Raw genomic sequence first — 21,293 nt, forward strand, 5'->3', positions numbered from 1 at the left:
CCCTTTACTTGCAAAACTTTATTATTTTTCCAGTCTTTCTTACGTTGTGATACTCTGAGTGATAAATGAAAGAAAAAGGCTGTTTTGAAAACTTCTAGTATATTAGTACAAAAACTATAGACCATCCATTTTTAGGACATTGGCTACCAAAAAGCAGAACATTTTCTTCAGTGCAAGAAACTATAAGAAACTCACCTTACCTCCCACCAGTTTGTTTCTTTGTCGTCCTTTGCGTTTTGGTTGTGGTCCTTGTTCTTTCTTTAGAAGGCATATCACTGTTCTCCATTGGACATTGAAAAGTGAGAGATTCTCATTTGGGTTAGCAATTTGGTAAGCATGCCACGTGGTTACCATGCAGATATCAATCATGCGGGTGAATAGTGACCACTACAATATCTTTGCTCTTATCCTCATTTTATAAAATGATGTGCTTGTCCAGTAGATCAATGCCACCCGTACTGGTGTTGTATTCTTCAATAAGACATAGCATTGTAACAGGTATTATGATTTGAATACTGTGATTATGGAATTACGCAGGTTAGCTCATTTATTACCCTCACACCTTATGGCTCCTGTTTGCTGTTCTTTAGTCACAGTATGATGAAAATAACTACCAATTCTAAGTCATCAGCTTCATCTTCACTGACTTTATAGGTCACCAGATCTGATAGAACTTCAACTGTAAGTCCACACTGCCTGTTTCTATCCTATTGGAATCTTAACGTGTGTAAGGGAATATTTCACTCTACTACCTAACTCTGAAGAAAATCTTATACAATGTGAAAATAAAAACTGAACAAAATAAATAGTAATTTTTGTACGGAAGATGTATATACAGTAATATGGCACTCAACAAAAGGGTGAGGATGTAAAATGGCATTGTTCCATTATTATTGCATACAAAATAAACTGATATTGCACTTCAGGAAGTCAGAGGTATACTGAATGCAACATGGGCATTTGTATCTTCATAACAAATACCTACTGACAACTCAACAACAATGCAGTGCAGTCAGTTACAGTGATAGAAAATAATTATTCCCATTCCTAAAGTAAGTTAATTAGACAAAAATATTTATTTTAAATTTGCAGGCATTATAGCAGTCAATTCAACCTGTAGGTGGAATAGTCAGAGTGAAAAGTGCCTTTGCTTATGTAGAAGTAAATAAAATATTTGTGTCCCAAAAAAGGGGCAATGGTAAATAATGGGTTAATGTGATTTCCAATTAGACTACATATGGTATCAACATAAATTTAAATAAATGAGATTTATGAATGGAACTGGAGGAAGTTGAATGTATCTGCCACACCTCCATGTAGGTTTACTCTGTGCAAGTTTCAGAGATTCCAAATAGAACAATATTGTGTTAAACAGATCATTTTGAAAATTATATTCATTAGCAGATAATGACTTAATATTTACAGATCTGTGTTTTATAACAATTGGATATCTTCACATAGCAAATATTGTGTTTGTTCAGTCAGTTGGACAAGAACAGTGGTTCTTTATCTGATTGTCCTATGCGCCTAAACAGAATTTTCCTGAATGCTGCTTTAACTATACAGTGACTCGTGGGGTGTTTATCTGGATGTAGCTCTACATGTGACCAACAGAAGTGACAAATGGGTACCCTACATTTGATGGTTAATTGACAGTTGTGTCGAATTGTGAAGTCAATGTAGCTCTAATTTTACTTAGTATTGTTGACCAAGAAATTGAATTAGACTTTTTTATAATCTTGAATTGATTTTGTGCCATTTCAAAGTCTGAATATTCACTCTATACACACGGTCATTACACTACACTATAACTTATTATTTACAGACATGATATTATTGGCAGAGTTTGAGGATTTTTTGTTTTCAGGTTCTTGGAACACGTCGTCTCATGCACATTCCCTTTGATGAGTTTGAAAAAGTTATGACTCAATGTTTTGACGTTTTCTCTACATGGGATGATGAATATGATAAGTTGCAGAGTTTGCTGAGGTAAGGAAAATACCTTTATATATACTGCAATGGTTCTACCCTGAGCACCCGGCAAATAAAATTACACTAGAATTGCTAATTGTATGACAAGAAAAAAAAGTATGTCAGTGTGCCACTAACAATAAGATAAATGGGAAGAATGTTGCTGTTTAAGTAGAACTGTCACCTCTGCAGTTGTAAAACTGGCACAAAATGTAATGTTATGCTGTTGTGTTGCTAGAGCAACAATGCCTCAATCTGAGGGATGCCTTATGAAGTGTGAGTTAAAATGGCTTTTGTTTACTGTGCCGTGTTAAAGTAATCTGAGAAGAAACTGCTGGAATACTGAAGGCTTCTATAGTCATTGGTACAGCAGCGATGTATATGGGGTGAAGAATTAGGACTTGAAATGGATTATTCGCAGTTCAGCAACAGGAAAACTTAACGTGAAAGAAAGGGGAGGGGGGGGGGGACACCATTGTATAGTTGGGAGGGAGAGCCAGATTTGGTCATAGGAAGCATTGTGGAAAGGAGAAGGAGAGTAGTAGTGCCAGTTTATTGGCTATGCTGTTTAAGTGTGGTACTGGAATGATAAGGCTGTATGAAGAAACAGGTTTCTACTGCAAATCTCGGAAACTACAATGTGGAAGAATGCCTCGGGATTAATTAATATACATTTGTGGTTTGGTGATGACTTTGTCATTCTGTCAGACACACCTGAGGACTAGGAAGAACAGTTGAACAGAATGGATAGTGTCTTGAAAAGAGATTTTGAAATCAACATAAAACAATGGTATAAGAATGTAGTTGAAGTAAATCAGTTGATGCAGAGTGAGAGACTAAAAGTAATGACGAGTTTCGTTATTTGGGCAGCAAAATTGCTGATCTTCGCCACATCCATTTCTAAGAACACCAAGCATTCAGCTGAAGAAAAGACAGCCATGCACAACCTCAAAACCGATCCTCACCTAATCATCCTACCTGCAGGCAAAATTTCTGTCACTGTCTTCATGGATCACTGTGACTACCTTGTGGAAGGCCTTTGCCAGTTGTCGGACTCCTCCATCTATAAACTCTGCCGGAGTTATCCCATCCCAGAAGTCAGCATAGCCTCCAATCCCTGCTTATAGCCTTAGGCCCTTCCCTGAACCTCTCCCCTGAATCCATTTCCATTCCCCACCCCCTGGTCATCCTGCACACCCACATTGTACGTGTTCCCCAAAATTAACAAACCCAGCAATATTGGACACCCTATTGTTTGTGGTTATTGTGCCCCCACTGAAAGAATTCTGGCCCTTATTGATCAACACCTCCAACCAATTGCCCAACATATAGCCTCCGATGTCAAAGATGCCAAACACTTCCTTCTGCAACTCTTGGCCATCCTCAACCCTTTACCTCCTGGATCGCTACTAATCACATTGACGCCATTTCCCTATACACCAACATCCCTCATGCCCATGGTCTTGTCGCTGTTGAATACTACCTCACCAAATGTCCTGCAGACCTCAAACCCACTACATCATTCCTCATACATCTTACTAACTTTGTTCTAACATACTACTACTTCTCCTTTGAAGGGAACGTATACAAACAAATCCAAATCCGTGGGACAGCTGTGGATGCTCCTGTGCCAACCTGTTTACAAACCATCTAGAGGAAGTCTTCCTAGCCTCCTAAAACCCCAAACTTCTGATCTGGTTCAGGTTGATTTTGATATCTTCATAATCTGGACTCAGGGTCAAGACACCGTATCCTCGGCCATTTACATCCTCAACACCTCTCCCATCCACTTCACCTGATCCTCCTTAACCCAGTGTTCCACCTTCTTAGATATTGACCACTTCCACTCTGATGGCTCCATCCACACCTCTATCCACATTAAACCCACAAACTACCAACAGTACCTGCTTTTCGACTGCTGCCATCCCTTCCATACAGCCTGGACACACAGTGACAAAAACTCCCTCGCCCAGTATGCCGAAGGCCTCAAAAAGCCTTCACAGGCTGGCGCAATCCCCCAAACCTAGTCCACAAAAAGATTTCCTGTGCCGTGTCCCCACACATGCCCAATCTCAAGAACCAGCTACAAAGAAGTGCCTCTCCTTGTCACCCAGTACCACCCTGGACTGGGACAACTGAACCACATCCTTTGTCAGGGGTCTGATTATCTATCAGCATGCATTGAAATTAGGGACATCCTACCAAAGATCCTTCCCACCCCTTCTAAAGTGGTGTTCTGAGGCCCACTGAAGCTCGACAACATACTAGTCCATCCCTATGTCACTACCAATTCCAAAGGGACCATATCCCTGTGGAAGACCCAGGTACAAGACCTGTGTAATCCACCTACCCAGTAGTTCCTATTCCACTCCTGTCATAGGCTTGTCCTACCCCAACAGACGCCAGGCCATGCCTGATAGCAGCCATGTCCTGTACCAGTTTTGCTGCAATCATTACACAGCTTTTTATGTTGGTATGACTATCAGCCAACTGTCTACAATGTTGAATGGACACTGCCAAACTGTGGCAGAGAGCAAAGTTGACCACCCTGTAGCACAACTGCATCTGAACATAACATGCTTGATTTTAATAGCTGCGTCACAACCTGTGCCATTTGGATCCTTCCCTCCACCACCAGCTTTTCTGAACTGTGCGGATGGGAGTTATCCTGACAACACATTCTCCGCTATTGATGAAATTATCCCCGCCTAAAATTATGATAATCTTCTGTCCCCCGCCCATTCCCCCCTCGAACAGTTTCTGCCCCCCCTCTATCCTATAACATCCTCACAATTCACATATTCTCATCTTCATTATGCTTGCTCACTGCCAACACACCCACCAGTCTTTACCCTTGTGCTCCTCTCCTTTTCTGTTCCCTGCCCCCCCCCCCCCCGCCCACTGTCCCCCTCCCCTCCCCCTCCGCTCCCCCTCCCCTCCCCCCCTGCTTTTAGAGGCATGTGGCATGTCTAAGGGCAAATGAGAGTAATAAAGATTTTGATGATACTGATTCGTTTGTAAACAATTTGAGTGAGTTGAATAAGTCTTATGAGTACTTTACTGTGTGTGTGTGTGTGTGTGTGTGTGTGTGTGTGTGTGCGTGCGTGCGTGTGCGTGTGCGCGTGTGCGCGCGCGCAAAAAGTGAATTTCCCCCCCCCCCCCCCTTTTTTATGATACTTGGAAACTTTTTATGTGAACATACTCTGCCCGCCAAAGCCTATGGGATTGAATTAGATTGAAATTATGATGGAAATAGTCTGTCCTGAAGAATTTCAAAAAAATATCACACAATGAAAAGTTTTCTATTGCAATGCTTATGTAAATATATATATGAATAAAAGTGCACTTTGTTTTAATGTGTACTGTGATTGTTGGTCAGTGGTCTCATTGATTTTCACAGAGACTTGCACAATTTGGTAATTTAAATAAATGTCTGCATTATGGAGTGCAAAGTGTCAATTATTAAACTGAAGTTATCTGACATGTCAAACTATTAAACATTTGAAACAGGAACTTTTAATGCGCCAAAAGTGTTTAAATTGTTGGTTTTTGCTTTCTAGTAAGATTACTGATAAGGTGTCAGGATAATGACTATTACCAGCAGATAAATTAAGAATTGTTGAACATTGCGGCCATAGGTCTACCACAGTGTGACGCTATTGCTGAACACCTGTGTATTTAGTTTGTTTTTCTCTTTGCTAAACGTTGTTTATTATGTACTCAGTTTTTTCCCAGTATCTTATAACAAGCAATACCAGTGAGTATTGTCGTATGCCAGTTGACCAAGCTCCTCAGTTTTATTTCCTAGTTCCCCGCATCCATCTGTTAGGTATGTCCATCATTTTCAGTATCTGCAGTTCATGTTACTTCCATCAATCGAAGTGATGCTTTTTTATTTAATTGCCAGTTGCCCCTCTCATTTTTCTAATTTCCTGTCTTTTTTTTAGTCACCATATTCATTAAGCATTTGAAACTTTAATTGAATTTGACATTTGAGCCTCAGTAAACATCTCTTCTCATAGTACATCCCATTTTTCATTGGAGTATACACCATGTAACAGGAACTCCTTGCACCTGACACACCAGTTTGAGCAGCAAATAGCTAAACTTTCTGCTGTGGCAGAACAATTAAGTGTGCTCTGGCTAGTAGGGGTTTTTGCACACTGCTGTTATAAGCAATTCCCTTTAAGTGTTGGTTGGCAGTGTCTTTCTGAAATTCTCTAAAATTTTCTTTGAAGTGGGCTAGTTCATAAAATGATGTGACACACAGGATCATTTATATTTTTGATGATAGTTCATCACCTCAAATTTTAAATTGGGTTAAAATACATGCTCCCTCAAGCTAGAGGAGCTTGGGTCATTTCAGAACAGGTGCACCACACTATAGAGAGAGATTATTCAGTGAACCACTACTTACTTTCCTATAATTCTATTGAATGTCACTGCAACTTGTCATGTGGCATCATAAAGCAGCTTGTGCTACTGTTAACACCCATTCTACCCACCACATGACTTATCAGTGCCAGCCGCCAAAGCTAACTGCTCCCAATCCCCATCTACCTATGCCTGGCTGCCTGTTCGTGCATAGCCTCAACTCGCTAGACTCTGACATCACAACTCGATGTTAGAACACCTCATCAGTACAGTGTAACTTTATTTAAATTGCTGTTGTCGTTGTAGAATGTCATGCTGCTTGTGTTAGCCTGTACCTTACATGTATGTGTCTATTTTATTATTCTATTATTTTGCACTATACTCTGCTGAGCTGAGAGTGGCAACTGCTACCTCCCTCCAGAACACTGGGAATTCAAGCTAACAGTGTTTCCGTGATGGCACTACTATTGTCTAAACTGTCTTCGGCCTGCAGTTGCCAGCTCCCTGACTGCATTCTTGTGCCAATTTTCCAGCTTCTAAAATTGATGATCTCTGTATGGAAACGGCCCACACCAAAATCTGCCAACTTAAGACTGTTTGTAGGCACACAGTGTTGAATAGAAAAAGATTTCAAAATGTAAAAACTATATTTCCTAGTTACAGTACGCAGTATTTTGTAGTCGTTCTATAGTGCTTTGGACACCTGTGGATATTTATGAAAAACATTGTTAAAAATTCTGAAATATGGTATGTAAATTGGGATCTATTCACTGTGAAAGTATGTAAACACATTTTTATATATGTGAATAAAGAACTGGTGACTTAATGTAGCATTTTGTTCATTGGACAGCATTATGAAACTTTCCTGTATTTTCTCAGAGATATTGTGAAGAAGAAGCGTGATGAACATCTGAAGATGGTGTGGCGTGTGTCACCAGCTCATAAGAGGCTGCAGACCAGAATGGAACACATGCGAACATTTCGCCGACAGCATGAGCAGTTGCGTACTGTGATTGTAAGGGTCCTGAGACCAACTCTTGCACCACAGCAGCCACAACACTCGGCCACTACACCTGAACAAGGTGAACCAGTGGACATGAAACCAGATTCCCTTGCTCTGCTCCAGGCAGCTGATGCAAATGCTATTGAGGTTAGTTCTTCAGTGTGTGTCATCAAGGAGGAAAGTTACCTGCAAGAAAGTAAATCTATCTTTGCAGTATTAGTAGGTCTTTTGCTTCTGCTAAATATTGAGATGTATCTGCAGTATGTGGATCAATATTGCACAAGTTTTTACCACTGTAATGTTTTTAGCTTTCAACAGATATGAACATAGTAAATTAATTTTATGTTTCATGAAGTAGTTCTGTTTCCTTTTCATTTAATTGTGTGTCTCCAAACAACTTTTATGCTTTTCAGGAGGTAAACTTGGCTTATGAGAATGTGAAAGAAGTAGACTGCTTGGATATTTCACGTGAGGGCCTTGAAGCATGGGATGCAGCAGTGAGACGATACGAGGAACGCATAGATCGTGTGGAAGCACGAATCACAGCACATCTGAGAGATCAATTGGGAACAGCAAAAAATGCCAATGAAATGTTCAGGATCTTCTCCCGTTTTAATGCCCTATTTGTGAGACCACACATTCGTGGTGCCATTCGTGAATACCAGACACAACTCATTCAGAGAGTTAAAGATGATATTGAAGCATTACATGAAAAATTTAAGGTAATGTAAATCTGAATCTTGCACAGTCTGTTTCACTATTTAAGAGCTGAGCAATTTTACACCAGGGTTCAGCTCATCATTAGTTATCAAGAGAGGCTGTACTACTCACTAATATGACCTATAAAATATTTTTTCACTTAATTTGGCTTAGTATATATGGTAAAATACTACTTTTGCTTAACTTGTGAAAAGACAGACTCCAATTTTCTCATTGTCAGGAGCCCTGTAGAAAATGTACCAAATTGTTATATGTTATCATGACTGATTGTGTTCAGGTGATGTGAAGCTGTCAGCTGGTTGAGTAGGGGATGGGACAGGGTACCAACAGAATATATACTAGCACAAGAAAGGCATTTTTGTGTTTGTAAATAATAAAAAATTTTATAATAAGTAACCTAAGAACAAGTTATACAATTGTTAAAATTGAGGAACAAGTACTGGGTTAAGGAGAGGGATAATCATAAATATTAATCATCTGTGTCAAAGTATTGAAACACAAGTTCCAAATACTAAGCTTCATAATGTATTTTTTGTATTACATATCCATACAAATGAAAGAAATGAAAATTTATAGATCATCCATTCATTGGACATGATGCAAATATTCTATTCATGTTTGTCAAACTAATGGAATTAAAAATTCAAAAACCGAAATAACCAACTTGTATACGGCTTATGCAGAAGTGTCCAATCACTAAAATAATTTAGAATCAGCTAGTGTTTTTTTTCTTAGCTGTACAGATATAAAGGTTTGGACATTTGAAATTATGGATAACATAAGACTAGCAGTCACTACATGTAAATTCTCGAGCTTTTAAAAAAACACAAGGGTGTACTTGTGATGGAAAAGAAAAAGAGAAAGAAAATGCAGGATTTCATGATTTGACTATTTAGATGTGAAATTGAAGTCAGTACTCTTAAACTGGAAGAATCACACCACTGGCTGTAAATTTGTACATGGTTTGTGACCTGTTGCAGATATTTCAGCCTTTGCTATGAGTAACTATTGAAGAAAAAAAATTGGAAGTAAACTAAATGTGTCAATGAGGGTAATTTCCTCTGATTAAAATTAGTACCACAATCTCTGGCAGGAGTAGTACTTGATAGCCAACGCCAGGAAGTTTTGTTTACTGCCAGAATAATATGTATGAGATATTCTCTTTAGGCAGAGTGGCAGTCAGTTCTCAGTAGCATGGAAAGAAAGGCTGTGTGACCTTCAGCAGGATCACCAAGTGAGGTGGTACAGTGTTTAACACACTGGACTGTCATTTATGAGGACAAAGGTTCAAATCCCTGCCATGCCATCCTGAGTTAGGTTTTTTGCAATTACTCTAAACTACATAACACAAATACTTGGATGGTTCCTTTGAAAGGAACGGCTATCGTCTTTCCCCATCCTTCCCAAATCACAGCTTGCATTCTGTCTCTAAAGATCTCTCACCCTATCCTGTCAAAGGCTAGAATAGACTCACAGTAATTCCTTTTTAGTTGTAAGAAGTGGCTGAAGGAATCTCATACCCTTCAAGCTTTTACATTGACAACATGGCTATTATTAGGATTCCTATCAGTTTTAGCTCACTTCATAACCATTGCCCTCAACCTTTTCACGTAATTGCTTATGGTCCCCATTTAGGGTTTGACCTTGTCTTTTCCAAAACTCACATAAAGACAACTTCTGTGACAATGTTGGGGTCACACTGCTGGTGCTTGAGCCGTAAATCCCCATATACAGAATACCCCACATTCTGTCCTGTCTGGGACACTGGGACTCCAGGCAACGGCTGCTATGCCTGGTAGCTTTTACCATGGTGGGCTGACGCTCACAGAGAGCGAGCCTCCAGAGTGCATGGGTAGATGATCCGCATTGGGAACAGATCAAACTCACCTACAGTGTTTGCTGTGCGATCACAGCCATCTCACCAGACAGAAAACAAGTCTTTAATGCTGAGGCTTACAACTTTCTAGTTTCTGGCAACTCCACCTTGATCAGTTTGGCAAGGAGAAATTGAGGTGGACGGTTTGCCCAGTTCTTGGTATTCTCAAAACTGATGGAGAATCTTTGGTAACAATGAAGCCACTGTATCTCATATAAAATATTGTGGATAGGTTTGGAGAAGTTACTGCAATAGAAAAGATTAGAGATTGGTCTCCGATCAAAACTTTGAATGCAAACCAGACACTTCAGGCTTGTGAGAAACTTGGGGACATACCAGTTCCCATCTCTCCTCATAACAAACTGAACAGCAGAATTACTATGAAATCCAGACTGTTAGCTGCTTACAGGCATTAATAAATATCAACGAGGACAGTTGAAAATTACAATGAAATCCACATCATTAATTGCATACAGGTGTTGTTAAATATCAATGGGGACATTTGAAAATGTGTCCCTGTTGATATTTATCACCACCTGTCAGCAGCTAATGGTCTGGATTTCATTGTAATTTCATTCTTTGAGAGCTGAAAGATTACCAATGGTTTCTGTTCTTTTGGACATGTCAGACACAACCAAAAGAACAGATATCATCTTCATAAACTCAGCAGTATTAAAGGTGTTTTCTTCCATAGGGACCCAATGCTACAAACAGATGAACTGCATTCTAACTTATGGTGGCATAATGCATTCAGAAAGGACCTAAGGATAACTGGGCGAACAGTGGAAGTTTCATCCTCTCTCTCTCGATGAGAATGTTTTACCTGGGAAAAATTAGTGTCATCGTTTATAGGTGTGATGTCGGACCCTATGGGATATTTTGGGTGCCAGAGATTGGGACACATTTCATCATGCTGTGCGAATGAGATTACTTGTGGGATGTATGGAAGGACACTGCATGGGGGTAGCCCTTGTGAATAAACCCCTACATATGTAAATTGCCCAGACAACTATCCGTCTTGTTGATCAATATGTTCAGTTTTCTTCCAGGAGGAGTAGTGTAAAACACTTGACTTCCTGCCTGTCCGTCTGTCCGTTATGCTAAGAAAAAGTTTCAGTGACTCCACCCAATTGATATCAAAGTTTGTGAATACTGTATCAAATTCCAAACCTAATGAGATGATAAGGTTTCAAACAGCAACTCCTGGCCCTAGCCACATGTCACCGACTGTTTTTCAGTTGGGCGAAGTGCTTTAGCTCCATAGATCCCCAAACCCACAACATCAATATCACCACCCCACTGCTGCAGCCACAGATGCCTTTTCCTCCTTTGGTATCTCTGGGGAAGAGGACACCTGCGAAGATATCCCATTTCCAGGATGAAACAGACCTGCAGTCTACCACCAACCAGTCGCTGAGAGAACCACTGGCTGCTGTTCATAGAAAAGAACAGTCCTCTTATCCCAAAAGTCAATTAAGAAAAATCCTCACAAATTCCAAAACCTCACAGTGACAAACATGAAAGTTAAACCGAATTCTGTTGTTCCATGTTGATTCAGCTTGCTCATCCCTGAGGTGGATCCTCTGAGTACCGATGAAATCACACATTCAGGTGGAGCACTACTCAGTAACAAAGTAATTTTTCACACTCTCGTTTCCTCTTCATTGCTTTCTCAGATCCTAGTCTGATGTTTCTTCAATGGAACTGTAATGGCTTTAATCGCCACCTAGCCAGACTCCATCAGTGGTTATTTGCTGTGAAGTTGGGGTGGCACTTCAGGAAATACAGTTCTCAAAAGCCCAATTCTCTACTATTAAAAATTACACATCCTGTGGTAAAAATCACATTAGTATCAAGAGGGCTTTTGGGAAGTCTGTATGCTCATTTGACTTGACACTTTCAGTGAGCAGATGCCACTAAACTATGCTTTAGAAGCTGTGGCTGTTTATTTCCACCAACAGTTAGGGTAACATTTTGCAATATGTATCTACCTGTAGACAGATCACAAGCTGGTGGAGCTAGTGAAACAGCTGCCACCTTCTTCTTCTTCTTCTTCTTCTTCTTACTTGGGCACTTCAGTGTTCGCAATTATCTATGGGGCAGTAAAACCACATCAAGCAGGTGACAAATAGTAGAGCAATTAGTATCAGAACTGGAAGTCTGTATACTTAACACTGGAGCTGCAATGCATTACAGTCTGCAGCCCAAGTATCTCATCCTTCATCCTGTGCAATGCCCATGGTGATATATGCAACAGCGATCACTGCCCTATTGCTCTCTTTCTCCACCCACCAACACCTTAACATGCACCATATTGATCACTTTGCAAGACAAACTGGCAAGCTTTCACCTCCAAAGCAACTTTTGAAACCAGTCAAGAGAACAGTGTCAAAGGAATGGCGCAAGGTGCCACTGACAAGACTATAAACACTGCAGAAGCAATGATACCCCATTCTTCAGATCCTACCCACCCTCAACCTGTGCCATGGGGCTCTGAAAAAATAACTGCAGCTATGAGATCATCAAAAGGAACTTCAACATAAGTGCCATCTTTCTACAAAACATTTAACAGTATTCAAAAGATTTCGACAAAAGGCATGATTTTTAATAAAAAAGGGAAAGCAGCAGTGTTGGGAACAGTATGTATTGTCTGAGAGCCCACATCCAAAAACTCAACCCTCAGCAGCTAATATGTACAGGAAACCAGGGTTCCTCAGAGAATTCTGGGTGTAACCCTCTTTTTCCCTTGCAATCAGTGGTATTGTGATTGCAATGGAACCCATTGTGTCACTGTTACTGTTTGTGTATTACCTTTTTCTGTATTACAACTCTACATCATTGTGTACCACAAAAGTAGCTTTACAGAAAGTGTACAGCTGGGGCCTGAATCACGGATATCAATTTTCACCCACAAAATCTCATGCCTTTCATCAACCTTGGACTTGCATCTGCACTGAGAACCTTAACCTCAGTAACCAGTTCCTTGAAATTGTTGAAAATTTCAATTCTTTAGACCTTGTATTTGACAGTAAGGTAACAAGACTGCCATATGTATGCTAGCTCAAGGCAGATTGCCAGAGGGAACTTAATACCTTCAGATTTCTCAAAATGATCTGCTGGGGTGCAGACTGCACAGATCTGAAATTTAACAAAGCTTTGATTGTGTCCATCCTGTACTATGGATGTGTTGCGTGCGTGTTAGCAGCACCATCAGTACAGAGGTTGTTAGGCCCTGTCCATTACTGTGTTGTATGGTTGGCAACTGAAGCGTTCCATATGAATCCTCTCTCGCCATTGTGTAGCAACTTTTTCTGAACAATGTGGTCACAATTTTCATGTCCATTTGTGTTAACTCAGCTCTGTTTCACAACCAACAGTTCAGACTGCTCACAAATTGCCCTAAATGAGAAACTGGCTGGGATACAGTTGGAGGCTCTGTGGAAGGATCCATCTGCCCCTTCTTGTTTGTGTACGTAAAGTTTCCTCTCAACAGTTCCCTGTAGTGTGTGTCTAGTCTTGTGATTCGGATGGGCCTCCTGTACACCCCATCAGATGTGTAGCTAGGATTGGAAAGCAATGTGGGCTTCAAATTAATATCAGGTACTCAGATTTAGAAAAAGGAACTGTGTAGATTTATTTGGTTATGGGTATTACATGACAAGGATTGCCAGGGGACGAGAGAAAATAACTCCAGTAGTCGCAGAACCATCTTCAGCAGAAGATAAAATTCAAAGATGAAGGAACTAAGCCATTTGCATCTACTCTAGGTGGTGACTTGGAAGAGAAGAAAGAGGTATTTTTTGGTTGTGGCTCCGAGAGCTCTGCCTCATAAGTCAGCTGATCTTGCGATGTGATTTGATTGGCAAGGCGGTTTTGCTGATGACATTCTAGCATGAACTGGTAGATTGTTGTCACATCAGCTGAAAGGCAACAGGTGATATATGTGGACTCTCTGTAAAATTTAAATAATAAAAATTACTAGCATTCAGGACCTGGGGCATCTTGTACATCTCCTCCCCTCTTGCTGAAAAAGTTCACCACAGGTGAACTCCGCAATCTCAGTAGGGCTGTAAGTATAGAGGGTTAAAATATTTGATTTTCATTTAACAGCACAATATATTAATTTCATTTAATGATTCAAAGTTGGGAGTGTGAGCATAATTAAGTAATTATGTAGTGACTACAGTTATCAACACAGGACTGTGACGATGGTGGCATTACAAAGGTAGCCGAAGCTAGTTTCAAAGTCATGAGGAGTACAAGCAAATGCAATAATTGTAAGACAAGGATTAGGATATAATGCAAAAATAATCAAAACCTGTTTATAGGTTGAGGATTTTTATTATTTTTTATTAATAAAGGAAGTGAATGATTCCTAGTATTATTAGAGTAGGTAAAGGAAGTGATGTAATTTGTAATACCAGCATCCTTACAGTGACTAGGTAATCATCAGGATGGTACCAATTGATTGCCAACGTGACGATAAGGCTGATGAAAATCACTGGACAGTGATCTGTATCAGTGATATCTAAGACCATCTAGTATTGAGTTTTACCTTGCAAAGTTAAGTTTGCCACCTAAGCGAGTCCTACCTCTCTCACAGGATTTGCTTTGTGGAAGGGGAGCGAGGAGCAATGGCAAAATCTCTCCCATTCATGTTTCCTGTATTTTCATTGCTTCGAGAACCTCCATAATCTATTCGGTTAGCTGAGCTATGCTGTAGAGATGGATGGTTTGCTGTCTCATGTCCAGTCTTTCTGCAATAGGCACATGCCATTGCCAAATACTTGGGAGCCTTGTGACCTGAACTTTGGCAACAAGTGCAGTGTACATTGGCAATGAATGCACATTGAGCATGGTTTATCCTAGGGGAAGATTGGACGAAAAGCTGAGATTTCTCATGGGTTAGTCCTGCAAACAAATACTCCAACATAGTGTTTCAGCTTCGCTGAGTAGTACCTTCTATTACTTTTCCCTTGTACATAGGTAAAACATGATACAGCTCGTATTCTGTCAGAAAAAGGCTCTAAATCGATTCTGGAATTTTAGTTTAGTGTGGAAAGTTGGTCCCTGTAATAGCTAATGCTGTGCTTTTCTCCATATATATCCATAAGCCCTTTCGCAAGTGTGTCGGATGCTTTGGTATTTCTGAGCCCTTCCACAGAATTTACATAAGCAACATAAGGTTGCCAACTCCTACCAACACTTTCACTCCAGTGAGACAGTTTCCCTACACCTGTTATATTGTGTATGAACATGTGGATATTTTCATTGGGTTACCTGCAGGAATTGCAACCCACAAACCCATTGCAGCATGTTACAGGGAGGGTCGGAACTGGCTGTGGGAATCTCGTAAACAGCTAGCTGCAGGCACAGTGCCAATTCGCATTACCTGATGCTTCATTAAGGAGTCTTTACAGATCTTCATTCTCAGCCAAAGTTGCTCCAGCCTTGCTTGCTCATCAGGATCCAGCTCCAGCTGTCCCTGTGACCTGGCAGTGGGCATCGCTTTACACTATACATATCAAAATAAACAGAATCTTTGCCAGCCACCTTCGGCGGCGTATGACCCCAGCAGTGGTGAAGCACAACACGCATTTGATGATTGACGAGTGATGTGGTAGTGTCGGGCACTGCCATGATAGTGGTGCCTTGTGTCAGAGTGGCCTTGTTCATAGGCAGCATAGGTGACTTAAAAGGTTGAACGGCCACATGCAACTGCCACTGTGGCAATGGTGGCAGTGATGGCTCTATTTAGACTGCAGTAGGCAGCCCACATTGCATGGACTAATTATTCGTCAGGTGCGTCACAACACGTAGCCAGGTGGCTCTGTACTACAGTTTCACACGTCTGCTCATGGCTTAGTAATTCGTTTGCATCACCTCAAAGCCGTGAAAAGTGTGAGCGTGGCACCCTGGTCATGCACCAGTTTATACAGCCCCTCATAGACGTAGTCGTGATTGGTAATCTGTGTTAGCTTGTACTCAGTTAAGAAAAGAAACTGTGTAGGTTTATTTATTTGCTGATGGGTATTACATGGTGAGGATTGCCAGGGGGATGAGAGAACAAAACTCCAGTAGCCCAAGACCCATCTCAAAGGAGAAGGCAAAATTCAAAGGTGAAGGAACTAAGCCATTTAGTATCTGCTGTAGGCAGTGTCTCGGAATATGAGAGAGATGTTTTATTGACCGCGCTCAGAGAGTCCTCAGTCTTAAAAGTCAGGTGATCTTGTAATGTGATTTAATTGGCAAGGTGGCTTTACTGATGATGATTCGGACTATTATGGCATGAAACGGTAGATTGTTCGTCCTGACGTAAGCTGAAAGGCAACAGGCAAAATAGGCAGACTCTCCGTAAACTTTACTAATAAAAAATTAATCGCATTTGGGACCTGGGGAACTTGTACGCTCTTCTGTGACACTATGGAAAATGCTGATCCTTCCATGCTCAGACATCTATTCCATTTGGTTCTCCACGACTACCCAAATTTGATGTACATCAACCCAGATGGATCTAAAGTATGCAGGGCTGGTTAAGCTTTTGCACACACAAGTGTGTATTCTGGTTGACATCCTTGTTTGTAGTGACTCCAAGAGCTGCTTACAGAGCATATGTCAGTGCTACCCCAGAAAGTTTTTGATTGCTAGCATCCAAGACTCATTAACTGACTTCACAGCTCTGGAGCATTCATCTAGCCATAGCCGTGTGTTTAATGTGGAAAATGAACTTGCTGACAAACTAGCTAAAGATGCAATCATAATAGACAAAGTTGGAGCACTGGTCACAGACTTAAGATTGCAGCTGTGGAATCAGATTTTGAAAACCTGGTATATAGAATGGCAGGCTGCCACAACCTCAACAAACTGAGGCCCATCAAGGGGACAACCAAGATGTGGTATCCTCTCGGAAGGATATGAAAGTTGCCAACGTACTGCACCAACTGTGTATTGGTCACACCAGATTTACACAGGAGCTCATTTTGTGTCTAGAGGACTCCCTCCTCCTCCTCCTCCTCCTCCTCCTCCTCCAAAGCAGCTGTGGTAATCAGTCCATGATAGCCCATATTCTCAGTGCTGACTGACATGAGACAAGCCATCAACCTGTCTACCTCCAGCTACCAGCTACTTTCTACTCCAACACTGACATACATTTTTAAATTTTTATGTATTTGTTGTATTTATCTAATAGTTTAAGTTGACTGACACACTATCCCATACGATCGTAATTTTCTCACCTCACTTTAGTAGTATTGACTACAGTGACCCTTCTCGATGTATCCTTCAGTGACCAACTAAAGTTTTTAGTTGTTTGGATTTTCTCTCATTTGTAACATTCTGACGTTAGCTACTGTCGCACAGATTTTCAACTCTGATGATAAGGTCATAGATCCTGGAGCTGAAAATTCTCCTTTTCTCATTAAGTCATTTTAAGGAAATTACCAGTACAGCAAGGGATTGATAACCATGATGTTGCTTTAAACCCATATCTATCATCACCATCATCATCATAAACTGATGACTTCATGAAGCATACCTATTTTTGCAATAATGTATCCAAAGCTACCTTTGGATTGATTATTTTGGGCATTTCTAGGCCAGACTATAAGCGATACTGGCAGGTTCAATGAAGCAGATAAACTTTCAGATGCCAGTTTGTTACAGGTGGCACATTCCTTGTAATGGTGATGAAGGTATCAATCCCTAGAGAAATTCTAAGGACTGCCCTCCTGTTATTTTAAAAGGAAAAAAAGGATGGTCCATTATGATCAATATTAGTAGGAGTACTCTGAACAAAACTACATGTCAAAAAGAATACAGTCTTATGTCTGGTCTGTGTGTTTCCTGTGAATGATGTGTTTCATCCTATACACTGCATTATTTTCATATATTTATTAATGTGCTTATACAGTCCTCTTTGTTTCATGATACTAATGGCATAATTCCGTTTTTGTACTTAAGGTTCAATATTTGTGTTGTAATCAATTTATAAAATTGTTAAGAATGGGTTACAGCTTTTTAGTACAAAAATGATGAATGATTTTGTTTGGTTACAGGTCCAGTACCCACAGAGCAAAGCCTGCCACATGAGTATGGTTAGAGATTTACCACCAGTTTCAGGTTCTATTATATGGGCCAAACAGATAGACCGTCAGCTTACAGCTTATTTACGACGTGTTGAAGATGTTCTAGGTTAGTTTGATTTACATTATAGCTTAATTATTTCATTTCTTTTATACTGTCCATGTGCTCTCCAAGAGCTATGGAGGATCAGCCTCCCAATGCTGCATACTTCCGTCTGGAGAACATCATGTCTAAAAGTATTTTTTAAAGTGTATAATTTTTTTGCAGCTCATTTAACCATATGGTGACTATGTAATTCACCATGTGCTCTGATTCCTATTCTTTCCACTGAAACCTTCTTCACCTATCGTATGCAATATTGGGCTATTTTTAACAAGAAAGCGAATTGGGGGTGGGGTGGGGGGGTGTTATAGTTTGTCTAAATCATTTCAAACCTAATCTTATTGTTTCCATCTCTTTGCGACCTGTTTGTTGGTCCACATAAGAAATAATATGTATGTTAAAGTAGATATTAAGATTACAAACTCAATAGATATAGACATTTTAATAATACATTGTCATCTTGGCATTTAAATTATTTTTACTCATATTTACCACTTACATTCACATAGTTTATTAGGAAGATTCCTATTTGCTTCTGTCAACACATTCATCATTTTGCAGCACACATCGGAGCACAAGGACAATTTTCTTAATCACCCTTCAACAATCGTGCACCTTCTGTCCCCCATGTAGTGTAAATACCCTACTGCTAGCACCATGTTCATTTACTCAGACATTGTGTTCCGTAAATCCTGCGGAGAGCCTTCAGGGATGTGGAAACAATCAAATTATACGTGAACAGGAAGAAACTGCTGGCTGCTTTTGTAAATTATACTAACAATAAATAGATTTGTATTAAACTTCTTGCACTGATAATTATAGGAATTCCTTCTAGATTATTTTGTATAAGTATGTGCATATTTTTTAAGATAAAGGGAAAATAGTTGGTGGTAACAGATCATTACTACACATCATGATAAAAGGTAACAAAACAAACAACTTGATTTACGGGAAATGAACAGTGCAAATATATTAATTTGGATCTTCAGCTTCTGGCTATATGATAGCTTACAAAAGATGGAAATTAAGCAATCCATTGCTATGGCACTATCATCTGACACAGTCAGTGTTCTACAGAAACTCACTGTGGGAATATATGCTAAATTATATGTTCGGTTTACAATCTCTCTGAAAGTCTGTAATGATTTTTTTAAATGTTGCACCTTTCGAAGTGAGGCTGATCATGATGAGTGATTATTCCCTACACATGACCTGGTATGCTCTTGTGTGATAGTTTTTCTCTGCTGGCACATGTATTATGACCTTGCACTTAATGTTTCAGGAAAAGGCTGGGAAAACCATATTGAAGGACAAAACTTGAAGGCTGATGGAGATAGTTTCAGAGTCAAGCTGAACACTCAAGAGATCTTTGACGAGTGGGCACGGAAAGTCCAGTTAAGGAACTTGGGTGTTGGTGGTCGTATTTTTGCTATTGATAGCCAACGTTCGAGGACTGGTCGTGGCAATGTGCTCAAACTGAGGGTTAATTTCTTACCAGAAATAATTACGCTTTCAAAAGAGGTAAGCCTTAGGCATATTGTTTATGGCCCTATGACCTTGTTCATTGATATATGAACAGCAAATTCAGCTGGGTGGGAAAAGTTTTGATTGTAGCCCCCTTATGTTAGTGTAATCTGTATGGATTTTTACAGAAAGAAATTTCATTTAAAATGAAATCACCAGTCAGCGATTTTACTGGTGCGTCAGTTGTTGCTTTGCAGCTGAACCCTTTTAATAGTTCAGGAAGCAAATCACTAATCTGAATAAATCTTTTAAAGACATGAGCTGTACTCTCATGGGGTGTAAAAATGCACGTGGACAGGAAACTGGTAATGTCACAGTGTGGAATTGCATGTTCCACTATACTGCAGTGTGTGACATAAATGATCTGGCATGCCAGATTTTTGTCTCATGGAGAGGAATGTGGTCAGTGAGATGGGACATTGTTTAATGTCGCAAGTAGAACATAGGATCTGCCATATTGTATGGCATTAAAAATCATATTTGATGGATTTTGTTTTTCATAGAATGTGTGATAAAAATATTGCATCCGCAAATTGAAGATCTCTTGAAAATGTATTGTTTTAGCTATAATTTTTTTGTAATAAAGTGACAGGCAACTACTTGTTGGTAGGCAAAGGCTTCCTGTGGTTGACATTTTTAGTGTTATAATTTGGATGCTATGAAAGTGTACCATTTCTGTACTACAGCACAGTTACGATCTATCAAAATCGTGTCTTCTTGACATATTCAGAATCAAATAACATTCAGAGGTACAGTCTTTTGATAATGTATGCCATACAGTGATCAGCCAGAACATTATGACCACCTACCTAGTAGCCAGTATGTCAGCCTTTGGCACAGACAACAATGGTGTTTCGTTGTGGCATCAAAACAGTGTGGCCTTGGTAGGTCATTGGAGAGAGTTGGCAGTACATATGCACACACGTCACCTAATTCCTGTAAATTCCGGGAGAGAGGGCACTGAACTCTCTATACGTTCAGTCCAGTCACATCCCAGATGTTTTCAATCAAGTTCAGATTGTGCGATTTGGGGGACCAGCGCATCGGTGGGAACTCGCCACTGTGTTCCTTGAATCACTCCATTACACTCTTGACCTTGTGAAATGGCTCATTACCTTGTTTAAAAATGCCACAGCTGTCAGGAAACATGATTGTCATGAAGGGGTGTAAGTTGTCTACAACCAGTGTAAAATGCTCTGTGGCTGTCATGGGTGGCTTGCTCGAGTTCCACTTGACCCATGGATGCCCATATGAATGTTTCTGAGAGAATAATGGAGCCACCACTAGCTTGTCACTGTCTCGCAGTATAGGTGTCGAGGAACTGTTTCCCTGGAGGAAAATGGATTCGAGTCCTGTCGTCGGCATGATGAAGAAGGTATCTGGAGTCATCAGACCATACAGTGCTATGCCACAGCACCAACGTCCAGTGCTGATAGTGTTGTGCCAATTTGTTGTAGCTGCCAATGTCATAGTGTTAACATTGACACATGTACGGATCGTCGGCTGCAGAGGCCCATCGTTAGGAGTGTTTGGTGCACTGTGTGTTCAGACACACTTGTACTCTGTCCAGCATTAAAGTCTGGTTTTAGTTCTGTCACAGTTCGCCACCTGTCCTGTTTTATCAGTCTTCCCAGCCTACAG

The 21,293-nt window shown here is 40.3% G+C and overlaps 1 protein-coding gene across 3 annotated transcripts in view; it reads left to right on the forward strand.

Annotated features, from left to right (window-relative positions):
- The window catches only part of LOC126176887 (dynein heavy chain, cytoplasmic), a 228,059-nt gene that overhangs the window by 29,083 nt on the left and 177,683 nt on the right, over positions 1-21,293 (forward strand). For all 3 annotated transcript variants that reach the window (XM_049924087.1, XM_049924088.1, XM_049924089.1), the window contains exons 7-11: positions 1,868-1,989; positions 7,225-7,495; positions 7,762-8,070; positions 17,999-18,134; positions 19,411-19,649. In XM_049924087.1, coding sequence (XP_049780044.1) covers positions 1,868-1,989; positions 7,225-7,495; positions 7,762-8,070; positions 17,999-18,134; positions 19,411-19,649 — 1,077 coding nt within the window. The remainder of the gene's footprint in view (positions 1-1,867; positions 1,990-7,224; positions 7,496-7,761; positions 8,071-17,998; positions 18,135-19,410; positions 19,650-21,293) is intronic.

This window comes from Schistocerca cancellata, chromosome 3, assembly GCF_023864275.1.
Source record: "Schistocerca cancellata isolate TAMUIC-IGC-003103 chromosome 3, iqSchCanc2.1, whole genome shotgun sequence".
NCBI lineage: Eukaryota > Metazoa > Arthropoda > Insecta > Orthoptera > Acrididae > Schistocerca > Schistocerca cancellata.